Source organism: Chamaea fasciata, unplaced genomic scaffold, assembly GCF_029207755.1.
Source record: "Chamaea fasciata isolate MVZ Bird 193981 ecotype frontalis unplaced genomic scaffold, bChaFas1.0.hap1 SCAF_1, whole genome shotgun sequence".
NCBI lineage: Eukaryota > Metazoa > Chordata > Aves > Passeriformes > Sylviidae > Chamaea > Chamaea fasciata.
In genome coordinates, this window is record NW_027094086.1 from 59,536,364 (window position 1) to 59,564,000 (window position 27,637).

Below are 27,637 nucleotides of genomic sequence, written 5' to 3' on the forward strand. Positions count from 1 at the left end.
TTTTGTTACAGTGCTTAACTTCTTCATGCTGTCCAAATCACATAAAGTTTAATTTTTCCAGTGTCTCAAACTTCTCTTGATTAATATAGATGCCTTGTGCCGCCACAGTGCTTGCCAACTCCACTGTTTATTATAAAGGAAATAAGGAACCATGGGACTGATTAGTATGTCAATTTATATATATCTTGTGCAGCATCTTCATTTATTTTAAGATGATTAACAGCATGGAGGCACCCCCCCGCTCCTGGCAGAGTGCTGCTCCCAGCCTCGCGCAGCAGCTCCGGGTGCGGCCGTGGCTGGCAGGGGGATGGATGGATGCTCTGGAGCATGGGGAGCTGCCAGGGCTCCTCCACCTGGCATCTAGGTTCCCTTCCGGAGATGCAGCGTGTGGGTGACCTCTGCGCTGCCGTGGTCTCTCCCCTGCAAGAAGGACAAGATGGGAAAAAGCTCATTCTCGCCCCTGTTCCTAGGCATGGCCCTCCAGCAAGTTCTGCCGGCATTCGTTACTCTTTATTAGCATCACGTACGTTCATCTTGACCCACCACGTGAGAACAATTTGGGTTTGGGGTTTTTTTTTTTAAGCACCTCCACCAAGAGCAAAGCATGTCAGGCCCATATAAAGCCCCTGATGGACTGTAACAAGAAGTAACAGGATCTGGCAGAGCAGTTCAGAGAAGGCTGAGAACAAGGAGGGGAAGAAGAGGCCTCCAAAAGTAGAAATTATGTGCTAGCCAAAAGGGATTCACAACTAGATCAGTGCTTTAAAAAGGCTGAATTCTGAGGTCACAGAGGAAGCTAAATGAAGAAAAACTGAATTTTTGTGCAGGTCTGTCAAATGCTAAGGCAGCTTTTTTCCCCCTTGTCATCTTCCTTTTATTTTCTTAAAAAAATTTCATGAATAATTACTATGTTGAAAAAAAATAGCAGGGATATTCTAAAATCAAGTGAAATTAAAGATAACATCATGAATAAGTGGGAGCCTGCAGCTCCCAAGAAAAGCTTTAAAATGACATTTAGAACATCACTGTCGGAACAATGCAGTTTACAATCCTGATCCTAAAACAACATGGCAAGATTAATCTTACATAAATGCATTATCCTTAAGCTAAAGTCTTGATGAAGTGAAACAGACCATTTTAAATTAATGCAACATAAAATACGGCACCCATGTAAAATCCAAGCAAGTTTCAAGCTGTGCCTATGGCAGCCCTCGAAATAGCTAAAGAAAGCCCAGCTCTGGTTGACATAATGTATTAAGTGCATCTCTTTTGTTAATAGATTTAGAAAATTCCTAATTAAACCTGGCCCGAGATTCATGACATTTACCAGTCAAAGTTTGGTTTTAAGTCGGAAAGATTTGCAACAAAATTAAAGAAAAAAAAAGCTGCTGTACAGAGCGCAGTATATTTGAAATGTAGGAAACAGTAACTGAATGAGAGATGTGATAAAACTTCCTTAGTTGGATGCTGAATTTCCCGCAGTAAACTAAGAAAGATGCTTTACATTTTTGTGCGGCTGCATCATGCCTGAGAGACACAGCCACAATTCCAGGAGGAGGCATTCATCACTGCAACACCTCATATCGAACTGGCTCCATGCACACGGGGGAGTGCGGCACAGCTTCGCTGGGCTGGGGAGGAGGGAGGGAAGGGGAGGGGAGGGGATGGCAGGCACCTTGCCTCACTCTCCCTCAGCAGAAACTGAAAAAAGGGCTGTAATTGGGGGCTCTCCTTTGGGATGGACAGCCTGAGAGGTGGTGAAAGCGTGCCCTGCATGTCATGGACCACAGAGCACAAGGGATCCAGGAAAAGGACCATCATCCTCCCCACACCTGCAAGGACAGCGCAGAGGGGCTGGAGGTGGTGGGTGGCTGGGCCTCTCTCAGGCACAGCTGCGCTCCCAGTTTCACTGGTAAACAGGACTTGAGCTTTCTGTGTGCCAAAACCCATCCAGGGGCTCACTCCCCCATACTCACACCAAGGTATGGTCGGACTTTGAACTGGCTGATACAGACTTGGACTGAATTCCTCCTGAACTAAGAATGCTTTCCCTTTTAAAAAGTAGGCTTTCTTCACTTTCACTGAAAAGCAGCAGATCTTTATGTGAAACCTAGAGTTTCCATGCCAAAAGCTGCTCTCACAGCAACTTCAGTGCTTTTTCCCAGTTAAAAGGAAAAGTCCAGTTTGTGTGCATGTTAATATGCTGGAGACAGATTATTGCATGACATTGAAGTAAACTGCAAGGAGCACAGATACCACTGCAGTTTCCTAGCAGGGGACAAGTGTTGGGACAAGAACTACAGCTCCTAATCCTGTCTCTAATGCTCATAAAGTAACAGAGATACAGTACATGCATATTACTCAGACGCCAGTACAGCAGCCTCCATGGTTCCTTGATTGTTTGCATTATAATCTCCATATGTATGAACGAGACAAATTAGGTTGCCATTTATTTGTTCATTATCTATTATTTTGATTAATGGAATTCTTGTTCTCAGAATAACTATTTAAAAATAACATTTGCAATAATGAGGACTGAACTATTAATCATGATCTTTGGAAGAAACTCTACAAGGAACTGAGGCAAGACATTTCATATGAACAAATGTCATAAATAGGACTTCTAACAGACAGTACTAGAATTTTGAGTGCAGAAAAACCCAAACCAGCCAAACTCAGAAACCAATAGTTTAAATAGCGTTTTAATGTGGGTTATGTTTTTTTGCCTCCTCCCCTTCTCTGTAAAGTTGCTTTAGAACAAGCAGAGCTATAGTGCTGCTAGACTATAAAAAAATTATAGGTAACAGATGTCCCCAGTTTCTCTCCCAAGTTCCTTCACAACACATGAGACATGTATACAGTGGTTCTTTCCAATCTTTCTATCCCCCAAGTTCGGGCTACTAACATTTATCCTATTTCAAGTATTGAATGCTGCAAGAGATATTTTAAAATACTTATAGTGAAGAAAATAGAGATTTATGGACCCCTTAATGAAGGGTCACATAGTAGGTACAGGACGTACTGCACACCTGTCTTTTCAGTGAATGAGGCCCAAAAACTGCGGTGTCCAGAGCTGTTTCACAAAAAAAGCCGATCGCTGCCTTCTGGCATGGGGAAAGCTTCAGAAGGAGAATTCAGGATACCAAAAGTTTGGGTTTTTCCCTGGGCTGCAGCTTCTAATTGATTTTCTGTAAACAAAAGGCTGTTTTTCTGGAGAGGACAAAGGTTGGAGTTTTGGGGGTTTTCCTTATTTCACTCGCACAGAAGATGGAGAACTTGGCCTCCCTGGCTCCAGTGCTGCAAATATGGTCCACATACATACACACTCAATTAAAGAGAGCTCTCCCTCATTGCTAACCAGGAAACCACGCCTTTTGAACACCCAATTTCTTGTCCCTTAGAATTTTTAGAGCCTATTGATTGACACTGATAGAGCATAAACTACATCCCTAAAGTGGGCCGAGTTTTTATACGGCTTTGAAAAGGCAGAAGGAGAAGTCAAACGCGCGGCGTATGTGTTAGAGACTGCTACCACTGCTGTCACTACTGTGGAAAAGCAGGCTCCAGACTGACTCCTGTACCTCTGGGAATTGGGCTTCTGGCTGCAGCATCAGGCAGCGCCTCTGCAATGACCCCAAGGAGTCTCTTGCTTTGAGACACACGTGCTCGCAGGGCCCCTTCTGAAGGGGAGCCAGCTTTTGTCCTGCCATGTATATGCAATTGGAGTGCGCTCCCCGAATTTGTGCCTGCTAAATCATGTCTCTGGATGTCGCTTAAGAGTATTCCAAATTAAGATACATATTCATTGTGGATAAGCAAGTTTAATTATGTATATACTGGGATAGTTAGCATATATAAAAATATTCAGAATATTCAATATGTTTAATATGGCAGCTTTTCAAGAGACTCTACATGACTTAGCACAGATTGTATTGACTTGGCGTATGTAATGAGCATTTTTTGTCCTTTAGATAAAGAAGAGTAGGAAATATTCCAAAGTTCATGGGATATTAATTTTATGTAAAAATGTCATTTTGTTGGGTTTTTTTAAAAGCATTCAGGTAGAAATAAGAAACCACAATAAATAATGTTATGAATGAACACCTTATTTCCTACATTTTATTTATATTTCAGTGGTGCTGATAATAAAGCATGAAACACAGCCCAGTGCTAATAGTAGCAAAACTGTGTGTGTTTGATCTTTTTTACACACTCCTATAGGTGACCTCCTTTTCAGGGATGCTGAACACCTGCACCTCCTGTTGGTGGTTCATTACCCCAAAATAGGGTTCGTATTTAGACACCTAAATATAGATTTGGCTGGTTCATTTTTGAAAAAGTCTGGCCATAGACCCTATTTTTGACATGCAGAATTAGAATTATTCTGTGATAAAACTGCTATTCAATACAGCACTGTTGTAAGCTACCATGCTGGGGGATTTTAAAAGCCCTACCTAACACCATATCCTAAAAGAAAGCTTTAGAGATGATCTTCTGGCTGACTAGAGAAAGGAATGGGGGAACTGTGAAATACTAATGTTAATATTTTTACTCTTTAGCAGACTACTCAGGGGAAGATATTTTACCTGTGAGGTGGAAACATTATGTAAAGTGAATCATTTCCACTTGGCATCAAAAAAACCCCCTCTTTCCTTCTCAAACTACCGTACATGGTAACTATTGTTTCTTGCTCGGAGCATGTGCACGGCACTTCTATAACTTGAACTGACTTTACACCATAAACTCTCATGAATAGATCTGTCCCCAATTAAGAAATGAAATGAAGACATGGAGTGACAACGTTTAAAGTGGGAAATGGTAATGTTAACAGAATGCTGCAGGCACCGTTCTCACTGAGAGCTCATTTCTGCACTTCTGAAGGCCCCTACAGCTGCCTGTGGAAATGAGAGAATTCCCTCTGTAACGCCCAGGGACTGTGCAGGTGGAGTCTTCTGGGGCAGCACAATGCCTGCCTGCCATGAGAGCAGGCGAAACAGCAGACAACTGAATAATCCCACCCGACACAGATGCTGACAAATTGAGACAAAGGCTGGTACTGAGAAGCAAACAAGACAAAAGAAAGGGAACGATCTCCTGCAGAAGTGATCACACAGCATCTTCTGTGGAAGAAACACTGACTGGCATGAGTGAAGCCATTCAAGAAGCTAACCCCTCCTTGGTGTTCTGTTGTATTGAGAGATGCTGCAATTTAAAAAACCAAATGCTTTGAAGGTAGACTGGCAGACGCAGAGAGCAAGCTACCTTTGCCATGGAAGAAGCTAGTCAACAAATTCTGAGATGACAACAGTTTACAAAGACAAGATTACGAGTCAATTTACTGTGCAGTAATATAACCCAAATGACAAAAAGAGTCCAGATGTGGTCTGAGCTGCCACATTTCTTTTTGGATATATATGGCCATTCCAGAATTTTTGGAAATGTATTTCCAACTTTGACCTCATACTGTCTTCTAGAAGAAAGCCCAGATGCCTTCAGAATGTGATCTCAACTACACGAGAGAAAACCACGAACATGAAAAAATGAAAAAGCGAAAACATTAGAAGATGCTTAGGTTTACTAAATCTGTTACTTAACTGATGAGAACCAAAGACTAGTCAAGCAAGTTGGCAGAGCTACAGTGTTTCACTGTCACATTGCCTGTGTGTCTCTCTGTCATTTACTGTGTTACTCAGAGATGCCTTACTCAGAGATGTGTTCTTGCACAATTGTATCAGATAAGCATTGTAAGAGAGACACTGCAGCATCACTTAGCAACGACTGTCCCACAAAAGCAAAGCAAACATTGCCCACGACAACAACTGAAGTGCTATGTCATCTTGGAAACTTTATGAGAACTGTTGGCCACTCCTATGGCTTGTTGTCAGTTCAGACACTCCTGTGACAGAGGCTGGGTTCTCCATGCAACCTTTGCGCCAGAAAGACGCATGGACACAGAGAAGTTGGCAAGAGTCTTCATGAAGGGTACAGCCTATGAACTAGGCAGTGCAGTGGTGCCCAGTGAGAATGTTTACTGAGCAAGTAGAAACCAATTCCTAAACTTCATAATGTTGGGAGTAGCATGAAGATGCGTTCTCTAAGCATGGCTAAAAACATCTGCAGTAGTTTATTAAGAGGACTGGATGACATGGGCTGCTACAGTGAAAATTAAACTAAAAATGAGGATGAAAGGAGAAGTGAGCGATGCTGGAGGCAGTTTCACAATGGAGAAGAAGTGCCCATGAGAAGGTGTGCTCTGAAACAAAGCAGCAAATGGAATGGGAAGGTCCAGGCTATGACACTATTCCCCAACAACGTAAGATACATGAAACAAGTTCATTTTCATAAGGATTTTCTATATAACAGCTTTGTCATGTATAATTCAGAGCTCTGGGAAGTGTTTGTTAAGATAGGAAACTGTATACTACAAACAGGAAAGCACACTAACTGAGTCCATGGAAACTCGTGGATGAGAGCTTTTCAAATGCCAGATACTGGGTATCAGGGTACAAATATTCTTCAGGAAAATATAGACTAAACATTAGGTGTCTTGTTGCAGCAAAAAACGTGATAAAAATTGTTAAAGCAAATTTCCAGGAATTCTTTATGTACTATCCCACTATTACACATCAGTGCACATTACAGTTACCAATCCCACCCAGTCCCCAGTAAGCCAGTGATATGTTTGTTTAAACACTACCTGCTTTACAATTAACTGACTCTCTATGTATCAGATTCTGATAAAATGCTCTAAAAATTTAACAGCTAAAAATTAAGCAATACCATTATTATTTATACATTTTATGAAACAGTCAGTGCTTTAGTGATGAGTATCACTGTGCAATTTTTTCCCAGCTACCACATTAAAAACCAAACACCCAATTAATTGTAAAACATACTTGTTTTGGGGCATCTGCGGAGGTGGTGTGAACTTCAGTACCTCGGAGTCCATTAGACTCAAATACCACTGTGGGAACAAGGGGGCTTGTTAACAGATGAACATTCAAGGTTCGTTAGTGTGTGTACATTATTTGAGACCATTACAGATTAACCACGTTCAAAAAAAGACACCAGCTACTAGCCTGTGGCCGGAAAATACCAATTTACCGTAACACTTACTGTAAGAGAGTGTGCTAATGGCAGCCTAGGGCCACTGCCCTTTTTAATTCAGACTTCAGCGCTGAAGAAAGCAATCACTGACAACATTAATTATCAGTGTATGTGTAAAGGGACCCTCTTCTTGCATTACTTACCATTTGGCTTCTGTCATTTTGCATCAGACTGGCTTATGTATGCATCATTCACACTTTTGAGGAGAAACCTGCTACTCTCACTGTCTCATGCAAGGCTCAGGAGGGCTCATGACACTGGTGGCTTCAGCCTCCTCCAGCCTCAGCTACAGACCGTGTCAGGTTAAAAAAGGTTGGTAGGGATTTCCCATTTTAGGGCTGACCAGTCTGAGGAAAAATCTCGTTTCCCACAAAAATGTTCCTGTCAACAGCAACGATGAGGCAAAACAAAGCCTTATGTTGTGCTGAAAGGGGTACTTTGATTTCAATTTGTGCTGGTGGCAACAGAATTCATTAGCATATTCATCTCTGAGTACCCTACTCTCTAATTAGAATAAACCATTTGCAAACAGACTTATCTTAGATGCATTGCAATTTTATGGAGTTCGGGCAGGGATCAGGTAAGCAATATTTGGAGAACAAGAGCAATAGTCATAAAAATAAAAAACCTGTCTATTAGATTTAGGGACTGGAATTACTTAGATTAACATGGTATGTGAAACATAATTCTTGGCATTTTGTTAGCTGAAGCTGAAAACAGTCAAGTGGGAAAGGGAGAAAGTAAGAGCGAGTGTGAAAAGGATACCTGCATGGGACCTCTGATGAGTCCTGAGGTGGCTGGGTTGGGTAAAGCATTTTCCACATTCTCTGCAGACACAGTCTCCTTGGCGTGTTTGTGTCCTGAGCATCCCTGTAGTCGGGGGGGGGGCGGGGAGAGGAGAGAGGAAAGTTGAGAAGAAAACATTATGCCAGAAGAAAACATCATTAGTATGTCTAATGTGTCATTATGTGAGGCTACCTTCAGGCCCTGGATGACAACTGTCAGCCTTCATCTAGGCACTGGCTGACAGGCTAGGCACACACAGGACTGCAAGAATGCATAAATTACATTGAATTAAAAAATGCTCCCCATGATGTGCCCGCACCAGGACTGGCATGTCAGGTGTGCGCTTTTCAGAGCAGCTGGATCCACTTCTCAGCCATCACCCAGCTTTGTCAAGCAGTACATCAGGCAAATCAAAGTGACTCCAGCGTGGCGGAGACAAGTCACATGGATAATAGGAAGTGAGTAGGACCAGAGCCCGACTGTCCCCCCCAGGCGGCAATACCTCAGAGACAAATGCAGAGCGAGCGGAGCCATCGCAGACTGATCAAACCTTTCGCCCCTGCCTACCTGCCTGCCGGTGCCGCTTTGACCCCGGACCTCTGAGGCACAGACGAAAGACATCTGTGAATGAAAGTGTCATTCCGGACATTTTGAGCTGGTAGCAGCACAGCAGCCTTCCCCCAGCCCTGGGTAAACATGTTTTCTAGGCCATTAGCATTTGTGGAAAACCGCTCAAACCTCTCCTTTTTCTCCAAAGGTCAGTTTACAGCATCTGACTTAAAGGGCTGGTCTTTGTCTTTTTGCCGCTGATCAAAAAAGACACATTTGACTTTTATTGGGCTTTTTTATTATTTAAAAAAAATGTTTGAACATCATCTTTTCTATTTTGGTAAAACACCCTCTTTGGAAGAAAAGAGTTGATGTTTCCATTTGCCACTGGAATACTTTGGCTTTTAAAGAAATTCTGAGAGGGATGTCAACAGAAGTGAAGTTTCAGCTTTTCTTTCATGTCCCCCCTCCCTAGTTACAGCATTTAAAAATAAAAAAATTGTGACCAAAAAAGTGGCAACAAAAAAACCTCTACACAACTGAAAAATCAACTGCAGGATGCCACAAGATTCATCCAAACTATAGATCCTGCATCTGAAAATGAATGGAGAAGAAGACAGCTACCATCTGCTCTGCTGGTATGACACCAAGCATCCTGGGATGGTTTTCACCAGACCATGCACTGCAAAGAAACACCTTTCTGCAAAAAAAACCTCCAAACGCCCCACTCACAGACTGTTTTCTCCTTTTATAATAGCACCTCCTGCAGATGGCAGCACAGTCTGCATAATGCACCTGAACTCTCATTCACAAAATTAAGTTTCTGACAGTCAAATACAAGATCATGATTTGGGGAAAAATCCAGATCAGGCATACACACACACACACAACCCCAAACAAACAAACCCAAGAAAAGAAACCCAACAAAATAAAATTTTAAAAATCACGTAAGTGTTCTAAATATCAATGAGAGCCTTACTGAACTGTAATGGGACAGGTTTGTCCTGTAAGGCAGTCAAGATTAAAGCAGGATTTCTGAGCTGTTAGGAGCATTTTTCCCCTCACTGTCCAAGCTAGAAAGCAAAGCTGAGGGAAGTGTGTGGAGCAACCAGTTGTGGCCTTTGCAGTGCCATGCTGACTGCTGGACAGGCAGGGACTGGCAGAGCAGCTTTTTGAGGTCTAGGAGAGCTGGGTGCCTCAGGTCATGATTCTGAAACCTCTGGAAAGACATTTAATCCCTCTATAACCCACATCTCCTTCTGTTGAAAGGGAATCCACTTATGTCAGCAGCCAACCCAACAGCGTTCATGGAAGCACCCTCCCACCCATGAGGGAAGGCTGAGGATGCTGTTTGTAAACCAATGTATAAACACCAAGGGCGAGTGGGTTAAGACTTCCACCTAACACCTCCCTAGCACTCACTTTATGGGAGTTATTCAAAAAGCAGGTGCAAAAAAGTGGATTGCTTTCAGGTGTATTTGCCATTGTTGCATTTTCCCAGGTACCACATAGGGCTTTTGATAGTTCACACGGTTTTGAGCCATAGGAGTGGCTGGCACAAGGCCATACCCCCGTGAGTCATCACTCAGGTTATCCTCTAGGTGAACAAAAGGGGGTGGATAACTACAGGTGTTCACAAATTAAGGTAAATGAACACCACTGTGTGAATGGGAGTTCCTGTGAAATCCATACTCAAAGCTGGTCTCATAAGAGCCCCCAAGAAAGAATGCAACTGCTGCCATAACCCCCCCCTTTCCTAATATATAAATGGCATGAATAAAATAAATAACCTCTATTAAACATAACAGTAATATTCTCTCTACAGGCATTTGGGAAGACTGGGCAGTGTGAAAGAAATCTAGCCTAAGCACAGTAAGCTTCATGTCTGCAGTTGTATCACAACAGTACACACAGCACCTCTCTTTCAATGACACACTGAAAGAAACACAAACATAAAGGAAAGGATAACAAAAACAAATGCAGCTACTCAAAAGGAAGTTGAACACTGTACTACCACACACTAAAATAATCTCATGTGATCCAAGATGATATCATACACCAAAAAACCCCAAAGAAAGTCTACTGGGAATATTCAGCTGAGGGGAAAAAAAACATGACAAAGAGTATACGTAAGCAGGATTTTTGGATGTCCTTTATGTCATGATTGCCATATTCACATTACAGTATTAAGGCTAAATGGGATGATGCATACTGACTCAGAAGACTGAGCCCATCTAGAGCCATATGTTATTTCAGATGAAGTTCAATTACCCTCCTCTGTTTGCAGTTGGTAGGATCTCATTCCTTTTGCCTGAAGCAGCTTTTTATTTGAGTGCTATGAAAAACTGCCATCATGCCAATTGGTTTGGAGAAACATCAGCAACCTGCAAGTTATATATAAAACCAAGACAAGCTACATTAAAAAAAAAGAGGTTTCAAATTCTGAAAACCTGATTGCTGCAAAACAATTGGAATGAAAGAAGAGGTTTCAAAGCAGAGATGTGCACTAAATAACTTCCCATTTTCCAAGGATGACTTTATGATGCTTGTATCCCCAATACTCTGCCCTGTTTATGCTGGATATTAAGTTCTGCACCTTTAAGACTGGTTCCAAGAACAAAGGGGGGAGAAGAAGCACAGAGTTTGTTTTCAGAAGCTGCACTTGCTCTCCTACATTCTGCTCCTGGACTGTGTTGTCTGCAGCACCGACAACTGTAAAAAGCTCTCCTTCGCTTTTTAGTTAGGTTTTTTTTTTTTTTTTAGCTAGCTGAGGCAGAGCAGTTGCCCTGACTGTGTTTTTTCTTTTTCTTGGAGCTGTTCAGCCCTGTTCTGGACTGAAAACCCAGAAAAACACCAGGAGCTCACACCTGTGGCCCACCAGGGCCCAGGATGGCATTTTCCAGCGCAAGAGGGACTGATAAGAGACTGAGCAAGCCCAGCTACACCCCATGACAAGGACTTTCTGAATTTGCCATCTCTCCAGAACAGCGTGAGATTTTATTGTTTAATATTATTCATTTTTTATGCTTGTGGAAACTTTGCTTGTTAAATAAACAGGGTTTTTCCACTTTTCTCCAAGGAAATCTTTTCCCAAAGCAGTAGGGGGAGGGGTCGCTTGAATCTACTTTCTAGAGGGATGCCTTTGGAAGTTTCCTCTCAAATTTGCCCTAGAACAGGACACCAGTTAAAGTGTCCCCAGAATTCACATCCCAGCTCTAAAACATTTTGGCAAAAAAATCCCTCTTTTAAAAAGCAGGTAAATAGAGACCTCTTAAAAACCCTTGCCACTATTCTACTTTGTTCTGAAAGTCTTCATGAATTTTCTGGTCCTTGCCTTCTCTAAGTCATCTTCTATTTCCTAGCTTTTACTGTTTTTCTCTTATCCCTCCCAACACGGCTGGGAGCTCACTGACCAGTAAGATTTCTGTGAGCAGGCTGACACAATGTACTATTAAATAATTTCAAGGAGGGCACCCACGTGAAGTTACCCCGAGTTGGGGGTGGAACAATTAACTGGTGCTTAAGAGCAGGAAGTGGGCATGGAGAAACTTCAGAAAACAATCTTCTGGGATGGCAAAAGCAAAGCTGGCTGGACAAAAAACCCTACGAAACACTGAAACTGTAGTTCTAGAAACTGAGCATGTCTTCCTCTGCTTCCTTAACAAAACCCAGGAGCCTGATGTTGGTTGCAATCATCACGCAGCCCCTAAGCTCCTGAGAAATGATCTGCTCAATAAGTAACAGGCTCCGACACAGAACCACCTCTAAAGTGACCAAGCGGAACTGACAGTGAGGTGGCTGAAAGGTGCAACTCACTCATGGACTAGGTCAGACAGATTCTGCCTTCCTGTCTCCTCCAAAATGCCCTTCCACCAAGACCCGACCTAACACTGGGCTCCTTCCTTGCCTCAACTTGCACACACCTTCTGGGCACCAGACCACAGCTGTCCTTAAAACTACCAGTTTCAAAGTGTCCTGGATTTTGTACGACTTGCAAAAGCTCCATTTCACACATGCTTTTGACAAAACAGAGTCTATTATGTCAAGTGAGGACACTGGAACACCAGCCTGGAATGTGTGCTCTTTTCACCGTGGAGTTGATTTGCACAACTTCTACAAAGAGAAGAAGGGTATAAAAAATAGCATGATTTACAGGTAGTGAGAGGTGAGACTCTGCTCCAATTCTCCTCCCCTAGAGACATACACACATCTCCTGTGTAATCAATCAGTGTGATTTTCAGTTTTCACTGAGACAAAATAATTCTGCCAGATCATCAGAGTACAGTTTCAAATGCAAATACATAGGTGTATTTTCCTATGACCATTGAACTTTTTTAGACCTTGAACTTTTAAACTGCCTACTTGCACAACTGATTCTTCTGCTTATGTGAATTAGCAGGCACATGTACAGCTCTACCTCTTTTTAATTATAAGCACGCAATCAGATCAAAAGACTCATTTGAAAAACACCTAGTAGCTTTTGATATGGACAAGGAAGATCTTAAGACTTCTGTCAAGAAAGACAAAGGACACTGACAAGCGATTATCCCTCTGTGTTGTTGGAAGACTTGTTTGCAGACAAAATTGAACAAAACCTCCAAAATAACATCACAGATAAGCCCCAGAGGATGTTTATTTTGCCTGAAGCAAAAAGATGATGATGTGTGCCAGCACCAGCATATCAGGGGGATCTTCCTGTGACAGCACATCTGTGTAACTCTAGCCTGCTTGAAGCAAGAGGACAAAGGAACAGCAGTACTCCAGGTGGAACCAGATACATTTAACTTGCGACAGAAATGTCACACAGTGCACAAGGGGGGATGCTGCAATGTTAAGAGAGCAGTAAACAAACTCATTCAAGCCTATCCAGCAATGATAAAAACAGTGAACTTGTAATCCTAACTGTTAAAGGCAGAAAAGGAAAAAACTGGAAAACAGCATGTCATGGCTCTGAACAATGAAGGAACAAATATACTATGCCCTCAGCTACAGAAGAGCTTGTGGAAATCTTACCTGTGTGATCTAGGACAGGGCTATTGGCACCACAGGTTTGGTACAGTGAAGCAAGGTCCTTTGGAATGTATGTTTTAAAGATATTTAAAATGTCCAAATGTTTCTCATGCCCATCTGATCCCAGATCCTGCTTGCTGGAGTGTAAAGCCGGAGGAACTCCCACGGCGCCAGGCTGAGGCTGCAGCACTGGACTGGCTCGTGCTACTGCTGTGCAGTTTGCCAATGTCCTCATCTCATTTCCAGCCTTCACGTGAGGCTCCCTCTGAGGCACCGCCGGCTCCTCGTGTTTAGGGTACTGCTGCTCACTTTTACACAGAGGGTGGTACTGCAGCGGGGGGGTGTATTTGGCCTTCATGGGGTCGGATGCACAGTGCTTACCTGGAGAGGCAAAACCAGCACTTCCCTGGGGAACCACATACTTTTCCACTTGCTTACTGCTGGGCTGCATGCTAGGCCTGGATATGACTGTTTGAGTAGGTGTTACGCTTCTGCCATAGGTTCCCATTTGCATAAGTTTGGAATTTGCTTCGTATTTGCTTTTTTGTTGTGCTGCTACGCTGTATTGCTCCTGGGAATGGTTTAACTTCGGCTGTCTGTACCCATCCAGCCCTGACACGCGGGAACCACAGTGGCCGAGCGCATGACTGTCCTTTGCTGGATGCGTACTCCCGGACTTTGCAGCCATCCCAACAGAAAGAGAGCTGGGTTTGGAACCTGGCAACGCACTTGGCACTTGAGTACGTGTAAATCTGGCAATGGGCAAAGGCTGGCATTCCTTACCACCGAGAACAGGAGGGGGGCCAGTGCGTCCACTCCTCGCCAGAAAGACCAGGTTGTTTCTAATACTCTTGAATCCATTTTGTTGAACCCACGGGGGTACCATCGAGTTACAGCTGATTTTGTGCAAAATTCTTTTGTGCATCCATAGGACTTCAGGGTAGTAGGTCTTGTGACTGCAGAAAGGACATGGGTAGACAATTAAAGCAGCCTGCAAGGATGTATTCAGATATTTATTGCATGAATTATCCCTTGTTGATTTTTCACTCAAATCGAGTGGAGCTATCTCTAGAACTTCAGCACCTTTTTCTATCAGAGGATGCTCCCTGTGCAAGTCTAGCAAATTTTCTCTAGCACGACGAGCCTGCACTTCAAGTGATGTTTTCAAGTCCATGACAATGTCTGAAGATGTCTGGCCCATATCCGAAGCAAAGCTAACGATGTGACTGGAGCAAGGAAGCCCTTGGCCATGATGAAATACTGGCATCTTTATGTCTGCAGAACCATGGTATTTTGAAAAGGGTTCCTTGATGACACTCTCCAGTGCTGACACCAGAGCAGGAATCTCTGGTTTAGATTCCCTGGCCTCATTTTCTCTGGTGCTGCGGCTGCCCAGCTTTGGAAGTTCATCCAACTGAGATGTTATCATTGGGGTTTCCTCTTTGGGGAAGTTGCAATGGTATGGCTTTCCATCTGAATGGGACAAACAAAAACACATCATTGTCATTTTACACAGAAAGGAGCCCAAAAGACACAGCAGAATTCAAGATTAGAAAGGATAGCAGGAGAAAAAGGAAATTTTGGTATTACTATGGTAATACTGTGTTACAGACCAAATGTACAGTATGAGTAAGAAAATCTTGAAATAAGACACAACAGTTCAATTTACCTTTAAAGATGACTGTGGAGTCTGGATAAACTCTCTAACACTGCATGTTCATGACATTTTGAAGAAAAAACAATTCAATAACATACCCATGTTAAAATTCTAGGACTGCGAGAAAAATAAACAAATCTGCAACCATTTAATGCTTTAACAAAAGCAAAGATAATGGAGCCAGATAAAACTGACCTAGTTAAAGGTCTGTCAGTGCTTCCATTACAAGCCCCTATTTTCAAAGGGTTTATAACTCAGTAATAAAAATTGGCTCCACACGGAAACCAACCATACAAGCAGGTATAGCATACAGAATAAATTGCCCACTTAAGGGGAACTTTTGCAGTGGCCAAGTATAAAACATGAGTTATAGAGAGTGTAAAGTTTGGATTTTCCATCTTTTAGTTTAAAGCAAACATTTATCTTTTGGTTTCTTTAATTTTTTTTTAATTTGTAAAATATGTTTATGTTTGAGTCAAACTTTGGGAAAATTTTGTGACTGCTCAATCCACAGGAAGATAAGAATTCAACATTTCAGCCATTTGGATTACAGAATTCAAAACACATTTTTAATTTTCCTCATCTTCTTTTTCACTTCTCAGCTCTCCAAAGTAAATTTATCCACCTAACATATGTCCTGGTAAGGGAACATACTGGCCAGTAATTAAAACTGTTTAGGGTGAAAGAGAAGAGCAGGATTGGTTTGGCTGGGAGCGTGGCTACATCTGCCTGTTCTCCCAATGCTGACCTCTGAGAGCCACTGATGAAGCCAATGAATCCCTTTAAATCAGTTCACAGATCAATTCCACAGAGATTTTCATCACAGCAGTAATGCTTACTGCACTGAATCCATTTAGCATGTAACTGAATTGAATCATCTGACAAACTTTCAGTTTCAATTAACACGCAGTTAATGAGCCACTGCCAGGCAAGTGTAAGGAGACCGTGCTCCATCTAAAACGTCACCAGCCCAAAGCGATCACAGCATCCACAGGAGGGGTGAGAAGGAGAAAGGAGTGAACTGCTCTAGAGCTGCAAATCCTCTCACATCATCTCAGAAAAGGTAGCCCTTCAGAAAATCGAGCGCCATTTGTTAGTGCAGGGCACCGCCACGGGCATTGTTCTGCACGGTGCAATGGAAGAACTACGCTGTTGGCTGGAGCTGCTCTGCACATAAAGTCTACCTATCCTCATCTTCAATTCAAGCAAAACATTCGTAGGCTGTTGTTTAATTCGAGGTAATTAGGTTAAAAATAACCCATAGGTTTGCAGCCTCGCAGGGCTGAATGCTCTCTCTGCTAAGATCATTTTCCTTTCATACTCTCCAAGGGGGCATATTCAGGGGGAAAAAATATCCCCACAAGCCGGAAACTTGTTTTTTCCAGTGTTGCAGGCGACAAGGTTTTGGGAAAGCACATGCCCACCACTACTAGCCAAATTTAGAGTTTGAAACAAAGACACTGCATGCAGCAGTGAAATCTGACACTGCACATCTGTGTTGTTTTCAAAGCGTATCTGTCAAAGCCCGAAATACTTGTGCTCTTAAGTAAAATTTTAAGGCTTCTCTTTATGATCACAAGGAGTGGCTGCTTTGATCATTGTAAATAATAAAGCAAAGCAAAAGCAAATCCTTTGGTTGCAGCAGTACTCAGGGGAGAGAGACCCGACCTGCTGGCTGTACTGGGCAGAGGAAGGAGGTGGGAAGCCATTGCCAGCCCCATTCCAGGGGCGACAGATCTGGGAGGCTCTTGGTCCACCTGTGCAGCTGTGATGAAGGGGGACATCAGCAGACATCTGCAACTCCCAGGTTGCTCTGTGTACCACAGACATTCCTGCATTCTTTCTTGCTTGGCCAAAATCTATGGCCCAAGCTGTTTCAGCAAGGAGGACAAGGTCAGACTGTGAGAGGTGGCACGTGTCAGATCTGGGCTTGGTCTTTAGGTCTGAACTGTTCAGTTTAGGTCAGTCCATGGGGAGGGGAGGGGGAGGAGAAAGCAGAGAGACAGCCCACAGTCTCATGTGCCCCCATAAAGCCTGGGACTGCAAATTTTGAGGTGGCTGCAGTCCTTTTTGCCCTATTTCCTGGTGCATCCATCTATGAAAAAGGGATTTTTTCAGGTGGAAAATGTAACACGGAGCAGGAAAATGATGAAGGCATTTCTGAGGTGTATAGGCCTGTAGTTGCCCCACTGCTCTCAGTGTATTTAAAATGATGAAAATGAAAATTTGTAAGCCTATTACAAAACACAACTATAAGCTTCTAACACCTCTTCATAGTGTCTTGCTAGATTCAATTCCTCTGGTGCCTCACAAGAACAGTAATGAACATACTAGGAATAATTTTAAAACTTAGATCAGGAGGCTCAATAGCAGTATTTGTGCTAATTGCCCAAAGGGCACTAAAACGGACAAAACAACAACAACAAATGAACAAACAAGCAAAAACCAAAAAAACCAAAAAAACCCAAATCCCTACCCCTACTTCCCAAGATTTGGACAGAAAAAGTTTTCACCCACAGGCCGACTCAAGATTTCTTTATCAGTAAAAAGTACAGCCTATGCTCTTCCCTAGTCCCATCCTGCCCTCCACCAGGGATTCAACACTACAGATCTCAACACCCAGACTGCCTCGTGCCATCCTTCCCATCATGGCAGGTGGTCCAGGCTGGGCAATGAGCACGTAACAAAAGCCAGATGGAAGAGGGGATGCAGGCTAGAGCATGAGAAGATGGTAAGCATACTCAAAAATATAGGTAAAGTCTTTTTAGAAAAATAGATTAAATTTATTTCTGCCTGCTCCCAGCTACTTGCCCCAGCTGAAAAGGGGTACTAATAATCCTTTTAAATCACTGATATAAAATATCGTTCTAACTAGCCCAGTGCAGGCATTACTGTCACCAGAAACTTTCAAAATTTTATTATGGCCAGGTCAAAGCAAAAAGCCATGAATGAGAGGCCTTCTGCTTGATCTCCAGGGACTATAATTCATACCCCCCACTGAAAGAGTTTTTGGCTAAGTATGCTCTCGCTTTTATCCTACAGTCTCTATCATGTCCTCATACTTTGTCTCAATTCCTTTGTTTCTTACCCCAAACAGTTGTTTTTATCTGTTGTACTTTAGAGTGAGAAAGGTCCTTTTACTACAACCCTGAAGTGTCACAGTTTTCCTCTACCACAGATAACTGGGCAACAGCTAAAGCAGAGGAATTTTCCAAGGTGCCTAGCTAGGAGGTGGCTGCTGTTACCATCTCAGGACTTCAGCTTGGCTGCAGCTTCAAGGATCAACAGCATCACAGGCCACAGCGAAAGCAAAGCAGAAGAGTGCAAAACACTTAACTATATGAAAACCATGGTCTAGAAACACAAGAATATTCAGGGATTTGAGCAGTTCCTCAGAAATACACCTAATGCCATCCCCCAGTTACTGACAAACAGAGATAAAAGCAACTCTCCTCCTCCCCACACACATATATCCCTCTTCTCTCTTTCTCCCCCTCACATGCATAAACTCCATTTGTTTTCTTCCCAGCAGTGTTTTTCCACAAAACCAAATTTCAGAATGGGCTGCACAGCTGTTTTAATTCATGAGGCTTCCTATAAAGTAAACCAGGCTACAAGGCTGAGGACAATGAAATCGTGATTTCTATTCAGAAGAGCAGAACTGGCTAGAAATTGGCCCCTTTTCTGGCTGGTGTTACAGCACTAGAAGTCTAAGGAAAAGGAGCAGATGTGGTGTGTTTGATTTTCACTAAACATTTGATAGTGATTTGCACTTTGAGATGAATACTGTGACTTGATTTGAAAACAGACTGCAAATAAATCATGATAAAAGCAAAGGATAACAAGGGAAGAAGGTGCAATATTGCAAAGACCTGTATTAGGTCCTATTTCACTTGGCATTTTCTTTAATGTTCCAGAAGAGATTCTAGACAGCATGCTAACTTAAATCTCCAGGAAATATCCCATTTGGAGGAGCTGCAAAAATAATGGGGACAAGGAAATAATGCACAGGGACTCGGAGAGAATAGAAATGCAGTCTGAAAATAATCAAATGAGATTCATTCTGGGGAAGAAAAGCAGGCTAAGACAAGTGAAGGGAAATGATCCAAAAAAATCCATGCAGTGGGAAGGCAAAATCTGGGAAGAAGCAATGTTGAAAATAACTGATGGTTCAATTTAAATGTAAGTGTACTAGATGAAGTTCTTCAGCTTAGCTTCCAGAGGTAAAAGCATACAATTATAAAAACAAAAATAAAACTATCCCTCTGAAGAAGACACAATGGCCATGCTGGTCACACTGGGTTTTGCATATACAAAACATATTAAAAACATACATAAAAAAATACATCTGTATTAATATACAGGCACCGTAATAATGGGCACTATGCAAAAGCCCACAGTAAGCATAATACAATGGGACCTAGCAGGGGAAAAAGGCAAAAAGCAGTTTTGCAGCAGAAAATCAAGTCTTTTATTCTGTAAAAGGAAGGTTCAGCAAAAATAGTCCATGCCCCTAGAATATCTGTGCAGATCTGCAAGTACAGGTAAGACAGGAGTTGTTCAGAGAGCTGCCACAGAAAAGTAACCCACCAGAAAATAAAGACAAAGAGTTTCCCCACATGGCTAAGGGAAGACATGAGGGTGACAGGCCAACGTCTGCAGCCTCCCCAGGAGTTCAAGCTCCAGAAGAATTATGTCATCCTGAGCACTGGAGTCTATCAACAACAATCAGATACACTTGCATGCAGAAAAACTCATGATTAACAGAAAGAAAAGAAAAGATAATACATATTTGCAGCTTAAGAAATAAATGTCAAGGGAAGAGGCAAAACATCATTTGGACTGTAAAACCTGTATGGACAAAAACATGGACTATCAACACATAAAAATCCATCTTTTTCATGGGGAGGCAGAAAGCATGAGTTACTCCTCCCGTTCGCTCTATCAGCCCAGCAAAGCAAAACCCCACATTAGCCAGTATCCACACACTGTAACTGCTGGACAGACAGGCCAGAAAATGAGCCTTTCATATTAATTCCAGACACACTTAGCTTCAGAAAGGACTCTTGCAGCATTCAACAGTGAGCCCACGACACTCCTTAGCAGCAGGTTTATCCTCTGAGTGTAGCTCAGGCTGCTCAAAGAGACCTGGTATCGGTTTTTCAGAGGAGGATTTGTCTTAGCCAAGCCATGCCCCCTGTGCTAGTTGCCTGTGGGTCAACTTTTTATACTCCACATGCTGTCCACCACTTCCCCTGCTTTCCGGTCCAGTTTTGCCACTCACAGGATCCCACGTGGCAGCAACGTGGGCATGAGGTGAGAGACAATTCCTTCAAACTCTCTTAGGTTTTCTTAAACCACAAGGCCACGTGCCACAATGAGATACTGGGAAGAAAAAGTAATGCTCTTTTGATAGGAGATACAGTTTTTCATCTGCAAAGCTCCTCTTTACACATTGTTAAGATGTTTTGAGGAGCTCCTACGTGAGCTCCCCAATAACTCAGAGAAGGAGAAGATCAAGGACTAGACTGCAGCACTCAGCACCCCAGGATGGGGCAGGTTAGCAGGCAAAAAGGTGATACTGAGGGTAGAAAGCACACAATCAGCTAACATCCCTGCTTTCTGTCCAACTAGTTTTAGAATTGACGGTGAGTGGTTTTGGCTGAGGTTTAAGGTTTTCAACAGGGCAGAAACCCAGCACAGCTCTTGATGCTGGCTGATACAGACGATTTGTCAGACAGACAGCACACCCTGTCCCACAGAGGTTTCCCTTCAGCTACACAAGGGGGAAAGGAGAGTAATGCTGCCCCACCCCACAACCCAGGAGAGGAGCACATGGAAATCAGGTCCCAGGTGCCCCAAGAAGTCCTCGCCTTCATCTGCTCATGAGCAAGATGCTTCTGGTTTGTATTACACTTCTTTTTTCTTATTACTTTTGAGTATTTTTTTTCTCTTATTTTTGTTGTGGCTAGTTGCTGGCGAGTCAGTTTTATACTTCCACACATCAGCTGTACATTCCTAGCAACACTACACATCCTCAGCAAATAAACCCAGGCCATGGGTTTACCAACCAAAAGTAGCAGCCCTTTGGTACAGCTTGCATTCATTGTCTCCCCGTTCTCCTTTTTTACATCTAAATTTTAATAGTTCCTAAAATGATTTCCCACTGACTTTTTAAACTCATAGCTGATAATTTCAAGCATAGCATCCTGATGGGAACTCTACTTTCTACCAAGTATTTATTGGGAAAGGACAATTATTATGAAAACCTATGATCTCACAAGTAGAGAGATAAGAACTGCTGCTTTGTTCTGGTTTTCTTGGGAGGGGGCAGGCAGGAGTGGGCCCAGAGTGGAAAAACAATTATGGGATGAAAAAAAATTAACTTTTTTTAGGCACTGTCCTGGTTTTGGCCAGGACAAGGTTAATTTTTTGCAAGAACTGGAAGGGAGCATGACCAGGACCCTAATGTTATTGGATACCTCTGCAGGTCATTGAAAGGTGGAGAGGAATGGGACACTCCCCCACTGCTTAGGAGAAGGGAGAAACCTGGAGACCAGACAAGTGCTGTATTTGTTTGTTGCTGGGGTATTTGTTTTCAGTGTAAATAGTTTCTTTGTCTTATACCTCTTATTATTAATATTGTTTCTGTTTGGTTTTATTTTATTTATGTTTCCAGTAAATTGCTCATCTCAATCTGTGATTTTTGCTTTTTGTGTTTCCAATAGGAAGGGGACAAGGAAATGACCAGCAACAGCATGATGATAGTGGGAGCTCCAAATTGGAGAATAATATTCCTAAAGCATAACAGGCACCCTGGAGTAACAAAATTTAACACTTTTTATACCATTTACTTCGCAAACAGTACTACTGCTGTTGCCACAATGATTACATGACTAATGGTTGGTGTCTTTAATTCAATTTTTTTTATGGCCATGCTATTTTTCACCTAATTTTCCTCCTGGGTTTTTGTTGGGTTTTGGGGGTTTTTTATGTTTCCCTTTATTCCTGGAACAACAACATACTGATTTATTTCAAAGTCCCATTTCCTTCATTTCACTAACTTTACCCTCCCCAATTTCTCACTTTATCTGCAAGTTGCTTTTTACCCTCACTGTCAAATGCATTGTTCCTTCCAAGCCCAGAGAGCGCAAACAGCTGGAGGGCCCAATTGCATTGTTCATCTCATTTCCCCTGCAGAACTGGGGGACACTGCAGGGGACAAAAGTGGGACAGGCCAGCTGAGCCCACTACTTCCAATGCTTCCCAGTCACCATTTGAATAATCTCTCCAGCATTGTCCAGTAGGACACCTGCTGCTCACGAAAACAAAACCCACAGAGCTCTTACAATTCAGACAGCAAAAAACATGAATAGGTGACCATTGACTTAATGAAGTTTTTCGGTTCTGGACTGCACATGTTGAGATTTCTGAATTATTTTAGATTATTAGTGTTATTATTATCAGAGATACTGCATTCGTTTTGTATTTCAGAAAGAATCTGAAACTTTACCAAAGTGAGTGGAAAAAGGCACAAAAATTTTAGATTATTACATCTGAAACTTAACCTTTTAGATGACTGAAATCTGAGTCTGAGAACAGTAACTACAGCACACAAAAGACCCCTCTCTACAAGGTATTCCCTAGCTCAGTAAAATTACAAATTCCTCTGCACAGCAGAAATGCTTTAGAGTTATGTCACACTTCAAGATCACTTTTTTTTTTTTCTTCCCAAAAAGGGACGTCTGAAACCATCCACACGGCTACAGATGTAAATGCCAGCAAGGTTATTGGAATTTCAAGCATAATTAAGAGAATAGGAACCAACAAAGTAACTAAGAAACTAGGCTGTAAAGGGTATCAGGTCCAAAATCTCCCAGAGTGAAGTGCACATTGTTAAGAACTGGAAAAATAAGCCTGAAAGTTCACAGTGAACTTTTTCTCTCCAGCTACTTGCCTAAAATGTTTTGTTTATGAATATTTGGCTTTGTTGTTATCTAGGGTCCTGATGCTACTACAAGCCTCCCGAAAGTCAACTCCAGTTCCATGTGCAAATTATTCCCATATCCTCTTGCACAGTATCTTTTCATCAACCTCAGCTTCGTACCAGCGCACATCAGGTGCAAAAAGCTTTGTAAGGAACCCCAAACACAAACCCTCTTCTAGGGCAGATGCTTTGGGATCTGTCTCCCAGATATCAGCCCTTCCAGAGGTAACACAGACATAGGGCTTACAGAAGGAAAGCATCCACAGCACGGCATGTAATGAAGTAAAAGTTCAAATGTGGGTAAAATGGCTGCTGCTGGCAGTGTGCCACAGACACGACATTTTCAGTGTTCATCACGTTTCTCCGTACCTCCTCAGTAACATTTTTTGGCTAAAAATGGTACACAGGAATTCTGGGCAGAGCTAGACATGACTTTCCAGTCCTTTCACCTGTGTATTGCTCAGAGGACTGTGAGCATTTTCTCTGCCCAGCAGCAGGCAAAAAGCCACACAAAACAACGTGTACTTACCTGCAGATGAAACTGTAGGCTCCTGTTATCACAGCCTAAGTGCCTTTTCCACCTTTCATCCATATTATATCAACCCCAGGGTAGTGAAGACTTCACTGGGGCTTTCACTATGTGAGAATCAAGTTTGCCTTTTATCTAGAGCTAAAGGCAGGTGACACTGGTCTGACCAGCTCTACAGAGCAAGGCTGCAACTATAGCATCTGATCCCCATCCTGATGCCACATCCTGCTCACATTCCCAGCACAGCCCCTTCTGGGACCTGGGACCAGACTTCCTGCTCATGGCCCACAGCCCCTCTTTGCCCTCTGAGCTTCAAGAGCATCCTGATGTCTTCCTGTCTCACAGAGACCTGTCTTAGCTACAGTTTGGATCCTGGAAAAAGGTGGAGGAATAGTAATTACTTACCTAAAAATTGTGGGTAAAATAAAGGGCCAGAGGAATGCATATACGAAACCAATACAAAAACGTTTGAAGGGACTGCTTGCCAAAATGAAACCGTACAATTTGGCATTGCCTTAAACTTCGCTATTCATAATATACTTAAAGAAAATTATGGGATATAAAACTCCTGGAATGCTCTGCAAAATTAGGAAGTGATTAGGCCAGATGATAGCAATTTGACTCTTAACACAGCTTTGTCGTAATTTCAGAGTTAACAGCAATACAGTAGAACTGCTCCAAAACCTAGGCAGAATACCTCCAGTATGCTCTGTAGCTGCTGCACATTTCTCAGTGTGTGGCCCTGCCTGTGAAGTTTGGTGCAGGTAGATGGGGGAAAAAGAAAGGGTCTAAGACCATTAACACAGCAGGATACATAATAAAATCTGAGAGGGTTGGATTTGGGCAAGGGCTGTTGTGGGGTTTTTGGGTATTGGTTCTTTTCTTTTAGTTTAAGGCACAGGAAAAGAAGCGCAACTGGCTTTAATGCATCAAAACTACTTGCAGTGGAGATAGAAAATTATGACTCAGATTTTTTTAAGCAAGTGGCAGCTTGCCTGTACAATCCCTCCAAACACAGACCCAAAGAGTTGTAAATCTTCCTGGAGATTTTCCCTTTCATTCCAACAGTCAGATTTGCCGCAGTGTCTGCTCCACAGCATCTTCTTGACCACCACCTGTTCATCTTCCTCCAAGTGCATTCAGGAGGAAGGCTTTCCAGGCCAGGACTGTGGACTGGCAGCCATCCCATACAGCTTAACATTCTTCATCCAATATTTCATTTCTCCCAACACTTGTTAAGCGTGGGTAGCGTACTGTCATACATCATAAAGCCCTTTACTACAGCTACTCAATCTAAAAACAGAGGGTACAGCTGTGCTGTCAGCCAGCATTCTGCAGAAATACCTCAGCTACAGCCGGCAAGCCCAGCGTGGTAACAGAGGCAGCAATCACAGAAATAAGGAGCTCTGCATGACCTGATTTACCTTGTTTCTCCTGCTGAAGGCCACGCTACCATAGCTGGTGGCTCTGCTAACAGACTTAAGGCAGTCAAGAATCTCTACTGTGCAAGTCCATCACATAAAATACAGGAGCACGTGACAAAAAGGGGAACTTAGATTTTAAGTATTAAACAAATTTAAAGATTCAGTAGTTACACAGTGCTTGGACAGAAAATATGCTTTCTTGGGCTTACTGTTTTTTTGGCTTTCAGAAGAAAGAGGACTTTGAAAGGAGAATGGAAGAAAACAGGGTTGGAATAGGGAAAAAAGTACACACTATCAAACCCAAGACATAGGCTGGACAAAACTATGATTCTTTGACCACCACTGGAAACGGGATGACTTTGGTGAGAGGTGTGACATTGCTGGATCATAATTAGCACCATTATGTGGTGCTGCAAGCACATGGCAGGAGAGATGAGCGGCCAAGCCCTGCAGAGTTTCCTCAAAGTAGAAGAAGGACCTATGCTACTGAAAGATCAACAGTTGATTTGAAAAGCTCTGCTCTGGATGGACCAAAGGGAACCAGGGCTCCCAAGGAGGATGTGACTGTAGGCACAAGGGCAGCGTTTGGCCACTCAGCCAAAGTCACTGACTCAGTACCCACTGCAGCTGAATTGCACCAAAGGCACTGTCCACGTGACACAACCTGCAGCCCAGAGCCAAAGGCCTCAAGAGCAGAGGCTGGAGATGCCAGACACAGCTTCCCTGTAGCTGTCTCTGGCTCAGCAGTGGCAGTGTTTGCCCCTACTGACTGCACAGGATAGGGGTATTTGCAGATTGGTTAAGTGCTAGGAAAGCACCTTCCCTTTCCCGTTCCCCTTCCTTCCACTACCCTCCCTTGCAGTAACAGTAACACTGGAAGGCACTTCCAGAAAAGTAAATGGTCTTTCGGACCTGGCTTGAAACAACGCAGTGACAGCCTTATGCAGATGACTAAAGACATCAACCATTGATGGCAACTTCTATAATCCCCTTGAAGAGCTGATAGGCAAAGCAGCCTGGAACCTAGCACCACCAGCACAGCAGCAGAAAAGGCAGCTGTCTGCAGGCAAAATGTGCTCTAAAAGAGATTTGGGGCTTTGGCATTTTTCCTGACACCACTCCTTTCATGCGGACAGGAAAATCTGAGAGCTCACAAGAAGAGCAGAGTTCTGGGGTCACTAAGATTCTTCCTTCTAAAGTCTTACTAGTCCGAAAAAACCGTAAAGGGGAAAAAATAACTTTAGCATGTAATTTAAAAGATAAAATAAATAAATACCAACATTTATTAAACTCTGGTGGAAGATACAGAGGAAGTCTTCTGTTTGGGAAAGAAGACAGATGAGAATCATCCCAGGATGCATGATGTAACACAGAAAGGTCAGGAAACATAAAGACTTCTTGAAAAAAAGGAAAACCAGCTGTAAACGTGTTTTAATGAATCTTTCAAATGATAGAAACTTTGTTATGCTAAAGGAGGATGAGGAAGAGAAATCAAATCCATTTGAAAAATGGCAATAGAAACACATCACTTAAAACAAGTCTCAGAGACAATGAAACGGTAATTCTGCACCTGTGAGCCATGATTATTTATATCACCGCCTCATTTTAGTAACAGCTGTGTGAAAATGCTAAAACATTATTAATTCTGAAACTAACTACTACATGTAGCACATAGGAAGCTTCTCCACTTTCCAATTAGCACCAAGGCTTAAGCTCTAAAAGCAGCAGAAGCAAAAGAAATGCTGAAAAACACTGCCACAGGCTGGCTTAATTTGGAATTTCTCCTTTTCAAAAGGATTAAAAACAGAAAATCAAACAACCAAATACACACATCCAGAAGGGCAGGAAAGTACTTCAGCATTATGTCCTTCCCCCAGCACTCATTTTATTGCATTCCTTACAAGTGAGCAGTTAAATGTATTTAAGGGCAACTTAAAAACTTGGTTTGATAAAAAAAGAACCTCTACACATGTCCCTGCAGCATTTTGCAAACACCACTTTGGGCAAGAGGCTCTGTTAACCTCCCTGGCATCTCTCACCTCCCTATCGAGAGCAAGCCCCATGAAAGATCCCTGGGCCCCCCATGGGATTAACAGAGGAAGATTTTAAAATGTCGATTATCAGTTATTTATGAGGTGTCCTTAAACAGAAAGATGTCTGGCATTTCAGTGCAAAGCTTGTCTGCTCAGACATGCAGACCTGGCAGGATGGAAGAGCATCTCACTGGGAACAAGGAACAAGCTGCCCCAGCTCTTGAGCAAGGGCTGTGGCTTGGTGTATTTTTGTAGGAAGCAGTACTGACAGCTCTGCTCTTGAGGAGTTTAAGTGTTAATTATTCCCTGGTTTTAAGGACTTACAGGGACCTAATTTTTTGGAAGCTCAGGAGGGCCATCTGCTTTCCCAGCAGCACACGATAGGTGAGAACAACTCTACTGGGGAGGGATGAGGGGAACTAAGGTAACCAAACCACCCTCACTCCACTGCCCCAAACGTGCATCAGCAGTTGCAGGGTCTGTTTTTATGCACATAACACTCCACATGAAAAAAAAAAAAAACCACCAAAAACAAAAAACAAACAAACAAACAAA

The 27,637-nt window shown here is 42.7% G+C and overlaps 1 protein-coding gene across 2 annotated transcripts in view; it reads right to left on the reverse strand.

Annotated features, from left to right (window-relative positions):
- Positions 1-203: 203 nt before the first annotated feature.
- ZNF516 (zinc finger protein 516) overlaps positions 204-27,637 on the reverse strand; it is a 99,407-nt gene continuing 71,973 nt past the window's right edge. For both annotated transcript variants that reach the window (XM_066184531.1, XM_066184536.1), the window contains exons 3-6: positions 13,456-14,925; positions 7,873-7,977; positions 6,897-6,964; positions 204-420 (exon numbers count right to left, since the gene is read on the reverse strand). In XM_066184531.1, the coding sequence (XP_066040628.1) occupies positions 361-420; positions 6,897-6,964; positions 7,873-7,977; positions 13,456-14,925 (1,703 nt within the window). In that variant the 3' untranslated portion in view covers positions 204-360. The remainder of the gene's footprint in view (positions 421-6,896; positions 6,965-7,872; positions 7,978-13,455; positions 14,926-27,637) is intronic.